Source organism: Zeus faber (assembly GCF_960531495.2).
Source record: "Zeus faber genome assembly, chromosome: 9".
NCBI lineage: Eukaryota > Metazoa > Chordata > Actinopteri > Zeiformes > Zeidae > Zeus > Zeus faber.
In genome coordinates this window covers 18237084-18252026 of record NC_137197.1, presented here as the reverse complement: position 1 = coordinate 18252026, position 14943 = coordinate 18237084, and the positions used below count along the sequence as shown (strand labels likewise).

Here is a 14943-nt window from a genome sequence, read left to right as displayed (position 1 = left end):
CCATCGCACTACATAACCCGATGCTTTCTTTTTTTTTGATTCAACACATTTCCTTCTGATTCCAACCACAGCTCTGAAGTTCCTATTCCCACATCCGCTGTTTATGCAGCCACTTTCACCATTTCCATATTTAATGTTTCACAATGTGAAATTACGCACTGTTGAATGTTTGTCTTGTAAACTATGTGGAGAATATCACCTCGTTCAATGTTTTTATTCTTACCCTCAATCTGGTGAGATCTATGTGTAGAACTGTAATATTATCTGATTCAGTGCACTGGAGTTGTGTATGACGACTATTTCTATATTATACCACTACATGAAACATGACATATAAGCTGAGTTGAGGTATTATAGGATTGTTGGAATATGTGTTTATTGTATGTAATTAAAATAAAATTATGCAGTACTTTTTAGTTCACAAGTATCTTTATTAGTTTCTTTAACATATTAGAAGAAGAAACATTGTAATTCTCATTTTTGTTCCTCACAGAAACTGTTTGCTTGGTACAATTGACATTCAACTCAAAAGTTAAAACATAAATTCATCACACTTATAATTTGATTTTAAAAGTATATGTATTAGAATGATTGTTGATTATCATTACTGATTATTGTTTTTCAGGCTTCATCAATTTTCACTCACACTTATTGTGTTTGGATTTGCGGATTTTCGGTGAACTCCCTACACAGCAGGCAAAGGGCTGGGGAAATAAGGAGAGTCTCCAGATACGTCCTCAGGCAGATCATCTGGGGGAGCTATTTGGCCTTGAGTGGGCTGGATGTTATCTTGGGAGAGGGAAGTTCCTTGTTCGGGCTGAAAGGGCTTCGGGAGGGCGGTTGGACGGGGCGGCTCCTCGGGGGGTAGAGGGTGAGTGGGAAATGCCGGCGCCATTGGGGCAAATGCTCTGGGCTGAAGTGCTGAGTTGTAAAGCTTCCTGTGTTCAGCTACCAGGTCAGAGATGAGATGATCTCCGGGTTAGGTTACACTTTGGCATGTTTGCAGCAGTCATACATCCACATATAAATTACTTTTATCCGCTATCCAGCTCCATCAGTCTTTACCCTTCATTTCACATTTCCATATTTTTAAAGCGCTGGTTCAATTGAAAATGGAGCTAGGAAACATTCTCATTTTGGATTGAAATTAACAACAGTGTTATGAATAAGAACGTGTAAATGATCACCTGTTACTGCTCCAAAGGGCGTGGCCTGACCCAACCTCACCAGGTCTGACATGGGAACCCTGACCTTGCAGCTGTACAGGCCTGGGGACTGTTTGGTTATTATGTTGTTTTCGGATGTCGATGGCACCAACTTGTGTCCGTTCTTGTAGAAATAGTAGCTTATTGGAGGAGCAACATTGCGGAAGTTGAACTGGACATGGCAGGTGAGCCTCATCATTTTTGGAGGAATCACAGGATTTTCTAAATCCACCTCCACAACGGGCTCACTCAGAACCTCTAAGAAATGACCAGAGAAGCATGTTCAAATACGGTAATACGGTAACATTTTAAATACTAAATACACTAAAACATCTGATCAGTAATAAGACATTGTACTTTTAGGTGAGATAATGAACTCACCCAAAACGTTAACCTGTGTGGCTACTGAGTTTGCAGAGTATGATTGTCTTTGTTTGTCCCAGTTAGCACTACATTCGTACATGCCCTGGTCTGCTAGGCTGATGTTGTGCAGCTGCAGATGGGGGCTAGTTTGCCTCAAAACCTCCACACCATCTCTGTAGAGAGCAACCTCCTGAGGCTGGATTTTATTGCGTATGAGACAGGTCATTTGTAAGGTTTCTCCAACGATGACGGGATTGGTGGAGACCTGCAGGATGACCCATCCTCCTGAATAAAGAGCAGCAGGGGAAAAAACAAACGCCTCCTAACATCATTCCGAGCTCACAAACCTTGTTACTGCTAATAACAATTAATGAACTCAAAGATGGAAAATTCCAGGTTCAGAAAGTCTAAGTCCTGCGATGTTTTTGCTCCAGCCATACACAAGCTGAATTCACTCATTATTTGGACCTCTAGGTTGAAGCTAACTGGCCACATGCTTGACTCAAAATCCCGGAGTGGAACTTCGCTCTTTGAACCTGAATTTTCCACCTCTGCTAATTATTAAATTGAGCAACATTTACGTGGCTCACCGTCAATGTCTATATGCAGGGGAAGGCTTTTTTGGCTGCGTATGGGTCCTATTAGCGTGTCCCTGAATGCCTGGCAGGAATATTTTCCGCTCTGCCGTAGGTTGACATTCCACAGCTTGAGGAGATCTTGACCGTAGATGGGACTGTCGTCCTTGAACCACGAGTAAGTCCAGTTGGATCTTGTGTTGGAAATGCTGCACCTCAGCTGGATATTCTCCCCAGAAAATGATCTAGGGTATCCTAAGACCTGCTGGACCTCTGCTCGAAGTGAGCCTACAGAGAAATATTTAACATCCACGCGTGAATTCAAATGAACAGTGCCAATGCATGTTTATATTCTCTAAAGCAGAGGCTCCCAAACAAAATGTGTCTGAAGTGCCGTGATTTAACATTTAACTCAACCCTTGCTTACATGAAATTAAAATCTTGCAAATGCAAAACAAAAAAAAGGTGACTATTACAATTTTGTGAATTTTAAAAAAAAGGATACATATTTAAACATTAACATAATTGTTATCAATGTAGATGATGATGTAGATGTAAATAAAATAAATAAATAAAACCCATAAGTAAGAAATTCAAATTTTGTTGCGGATCCCCTGCAATTTCTTTGAGAGTCTGCTCTAAAGGTGTTTAAACTGTAAGTGATAAACCATGTTCAAAATATATATAATATAAATGAAATATAAAAAAAAAAGTATAAATAAAATATATAAACTCTAAAAATAAACAGTTTGATATGAGAATATGGTAAATTATGTCAGATTTATAAGAGAAACAGTCAATACATACCATGAACCACAGTACACAGTGATAGAGTTGCAAACACTGAAATAAAAATATTAAAGAATATTGAATATCAGTGCAATCAAAACTTTGCATCATTCACACAACAAGCTGAGAACAGAAAACTCACCCAGAAACAACAGAACCTCCATCGTGGCGGCTCCAAAAGCTTCTGACTAAAGTCTTTCACGTCGTTAATAAAGAGGGAACAGGAAATTTGTATTTTTGTCTATGTTACCAAAAATGCAGGATATCCTGATATCTGCACATTTACAGAAAGCTATTTCACTTCACTTGCAGAATTGAGGCTTACATGCAACAGAGATTAAAATCTCTCTTAACGCAGTTGGATAATACGTTTTATCTCGGAAGTACCACCAATGCGTTTATTAGTTATTGTGTGAAGAATATAAAACACTCATAGTCTGCCATAAAAAAAAATGTAATTGTTGAATTTGGTCAGTGGGACATGTTTGTGGTGTATATTATTAGTAGTAGTAGTATTCTTCGGATTAAAAACGGTTCTTGATCAATAAGCAAATCCGACAGCAGCTCTCGGTCTCTGCTACCATGTAGACCATGTAGACATTTGAATTGATTGCACTCTTTACAAAAACATTTCCATGAACTTTTATCTCGTGTTTCTATGGAAAGGCTTTGCGTTGGCGGGGCACAGTTGAGAAAAAAATAAAATAAAAATGGCAGATGCTATGAAGACAACAATAATATTTGCACCCGGGCACACGTTCGATGCGGCTTCAGGACTCTGTGCATGACTTTAACCGGCAGTTTCATCTTCCACTGTGGAGCACAGGACTGAAGCGTCGACGATTTTGTTAAATTGTGCCATTCAAATGTCTTAGAAAGTCTTACAAATTCCAAGCGAGTCAACTCTCCACCGCTGATGGTCCTTTTTGTTTTTCATCTGGTTGCGAGGACTCCCCCATACTTTTACGCTATGTATGTCCGTCCCCATCTAGTTGACACATTTGTTACTAGCTACAGTCTAAAGTTGAAGTAAGACCACTTTTACAGCCTTTTGCCTTATTTTTTTGGGTCGTTTTGCAAAAATGAACAGAGCTGGATGTCTACACAGCAGAGTATTTCAAGCAACTGTCGGAGACATGAAAGTTTCACATTTTGCCCAAGCATTCAACTGTAGCCAGTAAGCCAATTAGCCAGTTAGCCAGTAAGGCAGATAGCCAGTTAGCCAGTTAGCCAGTTAGCCAGTAAGCCAGTTAGCCAGTTAGCCAGTAAGCCAGTTAACCGGTAAGCCGGTTAGCCAGTTAGCCAGGGCCGAGGAGTTTATGGGTAATGTCCCTCCGTCTCCCTAAACCACCCCGATTGGCGTCTCAGGTGCTCGCTACCGCTATGGTTAGACAGAACACCGAGACGGGGGTCACGCAGTTCACGATGCAACCGGGGAGAATACTCAGTGCCTGGTCTGGTTCTCCTGTCATTTAAAGGACGAACCGGCACTGGGAGTGGATGCTTTTGCCCACGCCCCCTGGCCCCCACGGGCGGCTATACGCATTCCCTCCGATCCACTCGTAGACCGCCTGCTAACGAGAGTGAGAGCGGAGAGAGTGTGCCCCTGCTCTAGTAGCTCCAGAGCGCACGTCCGCTCCAGTTACTGGCGGACGAACCACGGCCAACACCCAGGTTTCTGGGTGCCATCTCTCAGGCACGGGAAATGATAAAACAGCGTCTGATTCTCGGTCAGCCGCCGGTGGCCTGGTACCTGAGAGGTTGAGAGTACAACAAGGGGCTTGTCATTTGTGGATTAAACGCTTCATACAGGGAGCAAGACGTATCCGACCCCCGTCACGCTATGTTGCCCTGAAATGGGTGCCCTTTCTGTGCACCCTTGCTGCCTTTTTATTGAATGGCGATCTGAGTAGCGGTACGTTGACCTTACCCGGATTTTATACAGAAGAACATCAGTAGCTCCTATAGTTCAAGGGACATCACACTTGACTCTTTCTACCCGCCACCCCACGCTAATGAGGAAGACAAACATCTCCATTGTTTATACCCTATTGGTGCTCTGGATACATATGTCCGGCGCAGTGGCAATGAGGTGCACAACTCAGCTGTTTGTTGCCCACAGCGGGGCTACTATGGGAAAACCTCTGTGGAAACAACGGCTTTCTCATTGGTTATGTGATGACATCATACAAGCCTACATGGAAATGGGTCCAATGCCCTGGTTTGAGGTGTGTCAGTGGAGGACATTTGCTTAACCCTTCTAGGAATACCTCATCCTGCCTGCCGCCTGCTGTGCCTGCCCAACAGCTGCTGGGTGCTGCTGAGGAGGGGCCGCTTGTCTGGCTTTCTGTGGGCGTTGGCGGGGCTCTGTTCGAGAACTTGATTGCGTGGGTGCCTGCTTGTGGCATCTCACCAGTTGGCGGCCTTTCCTTTGCATGGGGCGTGGGTGGGCATGGGGGCCCTGCCGGCTTGCCTGCTGGGCGGGCGGTTCTAGCGGGGTGTTGGGTCTATTTGCCGTGGGGCCCAGGTTCTGCAGTTGCGGGTGCGTCTTATGCCTGCGCATTGGGTTGTATGTGTGCGCTTCAGGGGTGCAGGGTGTTTTTTGGGACTCGATTGTGCACCTCTGGGACGTGCGTGGCTGTTGCTCTGCAGGTGGCCGCAGTGCATTTGGCTCAGAGTGTTCTTGCAGCTGTAGGGTGTCTGTGCAGCTGTGGGAAGCTGTAAAGCCTTTCTTGCCAAGTTGGAGGTACTACACCCTTCTGACCGCATACACCCAAACTAAAACATGGTAAGATTGTTCTCCAAAAAGGGGGATTGGTGGTGATCATGTACAACAGAAATGCTGTTCTCATCGTTCCACAGGACTCCAAAGGATGGAGTTATTGCAAGAAGTTCTTGATGATTAATAAAGATTGGCTTTGCAGGTTGAGAATTTGAACTCCACTTGCGGATTTACTCATACACAAACACCCTGTGTTGTACGCCCAGCCTCCTGAGAGCATAGGTTAAAATAAATCCCTCATCCTGGCTCACGGCAAACTGGTGAGTGAGTTGGTTTAAAAAAAGTCCACAGGTATTTAACTTGCCAGTCGAGCTTCCTGAAATTTTAACCATGGAGGATTACCAAACTGAACCTGTGGTCCAGGTTTGACAACTATGTGGCCAGTGTGTAAAGAATCCATTAAAATCCACCTTTATCCTGATTTACAAACCAGAAATGGTGTTTGAAATGAAATATAGGCATGTTAGTATAATCTAGTCCAGGTTTTACTACTATGAGTACAGTAGTTGTTTTTTAATATACCTGGTCTTGAGTGGTCAGTGTGGAATTTTTTTTTTTAATAAAACCCACCTTGTTCCTGTTTTCACAAATAGAATGAAGGTTTCACAAATCAGAAAAAGGGTTTGAAATGCAATATAGGAATTTTATTATAATCTAGTCCAGGTTTGAGTACGGTAGTACTTGATCTAGACCTGGATTTAAGTGGTCTGTGTGCACCAAAAAAGGCTAAAAACTTCAGAGGAATTTGAATTCAGCATGAAAACAGACGCTGCAAAATGGCTGCTGACTTCTGCCTTGTTTGGTCACCTTCATTGTTTAATCAACTTGAAGTTTTCAAGTTTAGATTTGCAAAACTATATTTTTTATAAAACTTATATTTTTTTGAATAATCTATATGTTATGATAATAATTTATCATATTGATATGGGTTTGCATTGGAAAACATATTTTTTTAAATTTAAAATATTAAATTATAAAACCATTCTCATCTAAAAACATCAAAATTTAATTCTAAAAAGCACAGGATGTGTAACTCAATTCCAGGGTAACACTGAACCGCGCAATTCAGAGATGATCTTGTTTTTAACCACTGAAGAGGGAAGTTGGTCACTTTCCTTCCTGTTATTTGTGGGAACGGAGAAGTTGTGTCTTTCTGACAATTAAATTTCCAAGAAACTGTGCTGATGCATTGAGTATTAATATTTTGCATTAGACAATGGAACCAATTGGTTTTACACAATATCCACTGAAATGTAGGTCATAACAATTACAACTATAGACTATAGTTTTAGTGGGGATACAACCAACAAGACCTTTTGGATAATCAATACTAAAATGTGAAAAACATTTCACAATATATATTTCCGTTCCGTACTTCCCCTTTCCCCTTAAACACTTAGTTATCTGTACTGGCAACACACGTTGCATTTCGTAAATTAGGAACTGAAGACAAGCTGTGCCTTTTGGATAATTTTTTTAATATTATAATAGTTAACACAAGCTAATGGATGGTAACTGCTGTAAACTGCCTAAATAACTTATATTTAAATAAAACACAATGGCATTATATAACAAAGGCAGAATATTTGTTATACTTTATCAAACCTACAGTTATAGATTTTGTCTATCTCCCCAAATACCTGATAGATGTCACTGCATACAGTGCAATTCGCAATCATTCAAGCCGTTATTTCAATTCCAAAGCCTTTGGGCAAATTATACTTCAGTAAGTGCACAAATGTGTTACAAATGTTAACTAAGTGGATAGTCTATGCACCAGAATGATATATATATAAAAAAAATAGTGTTTTCATATGTGCACGTGACTCTTCATAAAAACTTCTGTTTAAAAAGAGGACCTCCAAAGCAAAAAAACAACTGTTTCAGCAACAAACACTCAACTTTACCATCACCCTTTTCTTCATTCATGAAAATATACGTGAGTCCAGATCATTAAAAAAAATAAAAAATATCAATCCAAGTAAAAATAGTGTGATCCTGAGATGATCTTTAATACGTAACACTCATTACTCCCGTTCAAGTTAGGAAATAACAATGTCGGAGTGATTTCATGACCAGAGGAGGGTGAGCCAAGGGTAATGGCACGGAAGATCATCTCTGACTTCTTACCCACTCATTCGACAGCCCAGAAATAAATATAAATAGTATAATTGCATACACCAATGACAAGTAAATTAAGTGGAAAAACCATTGGAATCAATTATTATTCAATCATTTCAATCAATGTTGCATGTCTCAATGCAAGACATGCATTTACTGTACACAATGTGTTTTCACAATGTTACAAACTGTAAATATTACAGGAATAATTTATCTTATTGCACCCAGGAGATTTCATAACCACCACTTCATAGAAAAATAAAATAACTTTAGGATGAAATTAAAATAACAAACTCAGCTTGCTAATGTAGTGAGACGTGAAGCGGAAAATCAAGCCTGCAATAATTACACACCCACTTAGGAATTCCTGCTGTAATATTAACCCAACGTTTCCTTGCCACGGTGCATTTGTATAGACAAACAACTGGGGTCACAAAGCCAATCAAAAATATTGGCGATATATTACGCAGCGGGACGCTCAAAATAAAAGTAACTTAAACAGACCTTCATGGCACCACGTTAGGATTAGCCTTGCATATTAGGTTCTGCTTGTGTGGCTGCATATGGCTCTTGTTTTAAAATGAGAGTGAGCGTGCACGATGAAGGCATGCGAGATGTTATGGAAGCTTTCCAAACAGCACAGCTTCAGGACCCTAATGGCAGATGACAAATACAAACAACTAGGATTAGAATGTGTTGTATTTTTTTTTTGTTTCCAAGCATTTATTATCCTATACTTCAAAAGAACCATCTTCCAAAGAAACTGATGATTCAGGACTCTGTCAGAGAAGACCCAAGCTGTACTGAGACTTGCACCAGGGAGACGCTTCAGTTTGCCGATTTTGAAACATACACCGATCAGCCACAACATTAAAACCACCTGCCTAATATTGTGTAGGTCCCCTTAGTGCCGCCTAGACAGCTCTAACATGTCAAGGCATGGACTCCACAAGACCTCTGAAGGTGTCCTGTGGTATCTGGTACCAAGACGTTAGCAGCAGATCCTTTGTGCGAGTTGGGGCCTCCATGGATCAGGCTTGTTGTTCCAGCACATCCCACACAATGCTCCATCAGATGGAGATCTGTGGAATTTGGAGGCCAAGTCAACACCTTGAACTCTTCGTCATGTTCCTCAAATCATTCCTGAACAATTTTTGCAGTGTGGCAGGACACACTGTCCTGCTGAAAGAGGCCACTGCCATCAGGGAATACGGCTGCCATGAAGGGGTTTTCTCTGAAACAATGTTTAGGTAGGTGGTACGTGTCAGTCACATCCACATGAATGCCAGGACCCAAGCTTTCCCAGCAGCGTCCCACTGCTTCCACCGGCTTGCCTTCTTTCCATAGTGCATTCCGGTGCCATCTCTTCCCCAGGTAAACCATGCAGATGCACCCGTCTATCCACATGATGTAAAAGAAAACGTGATTCATTAGACCAGGCCACCTTCTTCCATTGCTCCATGGTGTAGTTCTGTTGCTCACGTGTCCATTGTTGGCGCTTCCGGCGGTGGACACTCTGACCGGTCTGCGGCTACCCACCCCATCACAGCAAGCTGTGATGCACTGTGTGTTCTGACACCTTTCTATTATAGCAGAATTAACTTTTTCAGAAATTTGTGTTACAGTAGCTCTTCTGTGGGATCAGAGCAGACCGACCCCCCGACCTCCTGCGCATCAATGAGCCCATGGCCGCCCATGACCCTGTCGCCGGTTGTCCTTCCTTGGACCACATTTGGTTGGTACTAACCACTGCAAACCGGGAACACCCCACAAGACCTGCTGTTTTGGAGATGCTCTGACCCAGTTGTCTAACCATCACAATCTGGCCCTTGTCTAAAGTCGCTCAGATCCTTACGCTTGCCCATTTTTTTGGTTTTAACGTTGTGGCTTATCAGTGTGTGGGTGTGTGTGTGTGTGTGTGTGTGTGTGTGTGTCTGTGTATATATAGACCGGCGCTTGCTGAGAATACTTAAGATTCAGACAAAACTGGCTGCTGAGTCGTCTGATGTTCCCAGACGCGAATCCCCTTTAGCTTAATATCAAACGGAGAAGGGAATTTCAGAAAGGTGGCCCAAAATTGAATTCCTTAGCTCAACAAATGATTTCTGTTCAACGTGGAATGCGTCCCACAAATCAAGATACTTGACGCAAAGAGATCATTTTGGGTATCCGTTCAGCGTCATCATAAGCTAAACTGAGCTGTGTGTGAAATTCACATTTGTGAACATCCGACGACTCAGGGCCCAGTTCCATTTGGGAATCCAACTATTAATGACATAGTTTCAAAATTGTCTTTTAAAAACACCAGGGGGCAGAACATGGTAAAGCAAGCGATCAAAAGAGTTCAGAGTTCCTCACATTACCCAGCAAACACCTGTGGCTGAAGCGGGGCGGGCAGCAGGTCGCTCTCCACATTATCAGAGTCAATGGCCGAGGACGCTGCGGGTGATTCGGTGGCCGCACTCGGGGGCGGAGTCTCTAGAGGAAACCTCTCTAGAACGTCGTGCACCTTTTGCTCCACACCGTCGGTCCAATCGATCAGGTCGCTCTCGAGCTGGCGAGCCTCGCTCATCACCCGCTCCTGCCGCTCCCCGAGTCCTGTCAACATGTCCATGCGCTTCTGGACCTGGTGGAGGGTTGCCGAGGACGATTCTCCGGAGGCCTGAGGCTGCTGGGCGGAGGAGGCCTGGCCCGACATGTAGCGCTCAAACTCCTGCGCGGTCATGTTGAGGGACTGGCCGTCCAACTTCTCTATGAAAGCCACGGCGCAGCACTGAGGAAACAAAAGAATTTAGCAGCGGTACCACAGTTTGTAAACTGGCGAGAACGCAAAGCTGACAACTGTGCATCGGCGGCCCCTTTTCTTTCTCACTGTGGTGAAGCTCAGCGGTATAGCCATGGGTGGGGTCCCAGATATCCATCTATCTACATTATACATATTATAAGTATGTACAGTAAAAGGAAGGCTAGGACTGGGAAATACATCGATATTATAGTATGGAGCTAACTATAGTCAGGGATTTCATAATCTTAAAGTATGATATAGATAAACGTTGTCTTTAAGGGTGTGTTATAGTAAAGTAATGCAGTTTCCAAAACTTCCATCGACTATTCTGAGCTCTTCTAATCAACACCTCTACTCTACCTGCTTGGACATAACTGTCCACAGTTCTAATGATCGTTTCACCAAAACGTTTATTGTGTGTAAATATCTTATGAAAGCTCCAACAGCCCAAAAATATCATCAAACTATCAACATGGCCTTTACCAGGTTTGTGAAGTAGTAGCCGTCCTCGCCGGTCATGAGCCTGCTGGGGTTGGAGAAGCGGGTGACGTACTGGATGTTGGACTGCAGCCGTGGGGGGTTGGCCTTTAGCACGATGTAGATGAGCGTGGGGAGGAAGTCGTCCGCGGACGCCGCCTCTCGCTTGGTGGCCTTGATGGCGTTGAAAATGTGCTTGCTGCAGCGAGTGATGCAAGCCAGCTTGTCCTTGGGCACGCGCTTCGAGTCCACCTCGATCACATCTGGAGCAAGGAGTCATTCAAGAGAAAGAGGAAAAAAAACAAAAAAAAAAGAGCTTGTTAATCACATGCTCGGTATTTCCCACCAACAACATTAAGAGCAAAAGGGGACTTTGTGACAAGATTGTTAATAAACCCATATGGCGCAACACCTGTGATGGCTTTGACAACACTGTCTGAAACCTCAGGGATCTCCTCGTCCACAGGAACACAAAGCATCTCAATGGTGACCCAGTGCAAGGCCCTGCAACAGACGCCACACAATAATGATCACAATCTCCCTTATACCGTCAACATATACTCAATAAAAAGATTTTTTTTAAAAATGTATGGGGCCTATCCAAATCAGCATTTTTTTATGTGACTTTTATAGTCTTACATTGGTTTTTTTTTTGGGTTTTTTTTCTCTTCTTCTGCAAATTGTTCGAAAATATTAGCGTGAAATGTGAAAACCAAGTTGAAAAGTTGTGTTCAAATGATGATACGGGAGCGCACCTGATCCTCTTCTGAATGGCAAGGTCCTTCTTCTCATCGTCGGTGGTCTCGGGACAGAAGACGCCCTCGTAAAGACGTGTCATCATGTATTTCTCCACCTCGTCCATGATATTCTCGACGCGATCCGGCGAACCTTCGGAAGTTAAACCCACACACAGAGACAAGGCAGGGGTAGGAAGGTGAACCACAGCTAAATAAAGAGCAAAGTGCGTAGTTTGGTATTCAAGTACAGCTATAACTTAACAAATGTTAAACAGCTCTAGAGCAGTCACCTTTGAACTGAGTCTGCAGGCGGTCAGAAAGGCCCTGGTAGAAATCCTGGACACATTCCGACAGTTCGTCCGCACCCAGTTCCTTGAGAGTCAAAGTAAACACGCATTTACGAAATATTCATGAGCCGTCAAACCTCACGACCAGATCATGGACAGAGGTCTGGTCTGACGACGAGAAAACCGAGCCGTTCACCACAGCTCACCCTCTTGTAGACCATGCTCTCGGTGAAAGCTCTGCACTGTTTGAAAATCTCCCTGCCGGGCTTCAGCAGCTTGAGGAAGTCGATGAACTCTCGGGTGGAGCGGTCGGCGTCCGCGGCGACATGGTGGCTCCCCGACGAACTGGGACTGGACTCCACGGGGACATGGTCTGGAACCAGAGTGCTGGCGTCAGTTCAGTTTTCTCAATGTTTCACTGTGAACCACAGCGCGCGTCTTGATATCCCAGAGTCGCCTGGAGCCGAGACGTATCCCAACGTCAGATAAATTAAAAACTAAATAACATATATTCTGAACTATTTTGATGCATTCCTTATTTACACGACACTGAGAGAATAAAAAAAAAAAAGAATGTATTTCAAAAGCCATTGATAATAGGTAATGAAGTGCCTATCCCTAACTGGAAGATCAGTGATGTATCTGTTCTTTAACATTTGATGACAAAGTTGAGTTTATTATATACAGTTCTTCAATGTAAAAACTGGCCCAGCACGCAGTCTTGTTTTGAACAAGAGCTGAGCCCCATCAGCTCTCTAGTTCACGGATTAAAGACAACACAGAGCAGGAAAAAATAATAAGTCGTATTAAATAACCATGTTAATACAAAGGACTGCCACCATGTGACTCCTTTCCCCCCCCCTTCCTTAAAGTGATGACTGAAAGGAGACATAACAAAGCTGCGCCATTGCCAAAGCACAACCAAGTAACAACAAATCTACGTGTACAAATCTACTTTGTGGATAAAAAAATAAACCAATAAAATAAAAGTGAAATTTGATACCCAGCCCTAGTCAAAGAGCAGGATTAATGTCAATTTCCATTACTTAAAGGCATAAGAAAATCGATTCACAGAGAATGATTAAATCCTAAGAACTTCTGTAAAATGAAGATGCATTGGGATGGTTTTAACTACCTTTTTTGGGCGGCGTTTTTGTAGACGAGCTAAAAAACTTTGTGACAGTATGGACCTTGCTGGACTTCTCCTTGCTTTTCCTTTCTTCAGACTTGGCCGAGGGTGCTACGGCAGGCTGCGTCTTCAGATGCCTGCTTGCGTACGCCTCCTCCTCCTCCTTCTGAAGCCTGGATGGTAAAGCACCGGGAGACAGGGCGTTGAGAGGCCGATACGCCGTTACTCAGACGATGCATAAAAATATGCATCGGCGAGTCCTGCGTCTTGAAGACACGCATGTAATAGTATCTCGAAAAGGCACAAACTTCGCCGCCAGCGCCCAGTCCTCTTGGATCTGCTTCTGTCGGTCTCGCTGATTGTCCTCCCTCCAGCACTTGGAGCACAGGCCTCCGCACGTCGCGTTGCCGTAGAATCCACATCCTTTGGTGCAGAGCAGCTCCGACTGGTCCAGGCGGATGCCGCTGCGTTCCAACCGCTGGCTCATCATCGCTCTATCCCGCTATGAACACTGGCACAAGTACATGGACAAAAACCACCAAGCAAAGTGAACAGGGCTGGTCACAGTATCACCATATTTTTTGAAGAGCACCTCAATATCGATAACTCCGCCATATTTTGGGGACGCCCGTTGGTGCGTTCATATTCACACAAAATTAATATTTACAAAGTATCCTGAATAAGCGGATATTCGGCATATTCGGATATCCCTTCTATTTTGTACCCCCGCTTTGTATTATCATTTTGAGTCTTATTTAATTTATTTATATTCTTCTATTCACTTACTGCATTACGTTTTAGGAATCAGTTAGTTTCAGTTAGTTAGCTAGGTAGGAATTAGGTGAGCTATTATGTTCAGTTTAGTAACTATTGTGCATAATCTCCGGGTGCGTTGTAAAGGCCCTTCACTGCGTATGTGTATGAAAGTATGTATATGTATGTGACGGCTAAACCTCTTGAATATTACGATTATGATTAATTGTTGTGAAATAATTGCGCCTAACGACTGAATTGCCTTTCATTCGTTTTTTTTTGCCACTGGGTTGTAATAATAGACACAAGAACCATTTAGTCACCATTGTCCACTGGAACGTAAACATTCAGGTTGACGCTTCATTTTCCATTACATTTTCCCGCATTACATTTGTGGCGACCAACACAACGGCTTCAAATTCCCCCGTAAGCACTTGATTGAGGAATACAACAACTTTCACCGAAAGACCGCGGCCAACTCACAACAAACGCGACCAGACGGTTGCGATTAGACCAATGGTAATCTGGAATTTAAAAATGCCGTCACTGTGACGTCATCTCGGCCGCTCGACAACGAGGCGGACTCCGCAGGGTGTGACTTGTGACCGCGGCGACCCGAGCGTCGCCGTTTGCCCTCGGCGAACGTGACGGCGGCGGTCCGCGTCGCCGCGCGTCTAACTGAGCGAACCGCGTCATCCGTACGGGAGAGGTTTCTTCCACTGGCTCCCGCTCCATGTCCGCTTCACCTCGGGCTGCTTCGCTCGCTGCGCTTCGCCGCCATTTTATCACACTGTTGTGGTTGTTGGTTCCCTTTCCCGAGCCTTGGGCGTACTGGGAAAATGAAATCGGTCGGGCGCCCTCTAGCGGACGGGGGCGGTGCAGCATCTATTAAATTTTTTTTTATAATAATAAATTCCAACAGTGAAATTCACAAAAATAT

At 43.5% G+C, this 14943-nt stretch overlaps 2 protein-coding genes across 2 annotated transcripts; both read right to left on the bottom strand.

The window, feature by feature from the left end:
* Positions 1–446: 446 nt before the first annotated feature.
* On the bottom strand, positions 447–3102 carry LOC307235122 (high affinity immunoglobulin gamma Fc receptor I-like). Its single transcript, XM_080007110.1, has 6 exons — positions 3075–3102; positions 2951–2986; positions 2159–2431; positions 1587–1853; positions 1188–1463; positions 447–948 (listed from the first exon to the last, which is right to left on the bottom strand). The coding sequence occupies exons 1-6, from the start codon at positions 3094–3096 to the stop codon at positions 686–688; spliced, it is 1137 nt and encodes a 378-aa protein (XP_079863236.1). The 5' UTR covers positions 3097–3102; the 3' UTR covers positions 447–685.
* Positions 3103–7171: 4069 nt separating this feature from the next.
* rabgef1l (RAB guanine nucleotide exchange factor (GEF) 1, like) lies at positions 7172–14787 on the bottom strand. Its single transcript, XM_080006799.1, has 9 exons — positions 14706–14787; positions 13559–13761; positions 13257–13423; positions 12328–12494; positions 12125–12206; positions 11853–11985; positions 11510–11601; positions 11104–11360; positions 7172–10608 (listed from the first exon to the last, which is right to left on the bottom strand). Exons 2-9 carry the CDS (start codon positions 13738–13740, stop codon positions 10195–10197), a joined length of 1494 nt encoding a protein of 497 aa, XP_079862925.1. The 5' UTR covers positions 13741–13761; positions 14706–14787; the 3' UTR covers positions 7172–10194.
* Positions 14788–14943: the final 156 nt, after the last annotated feature.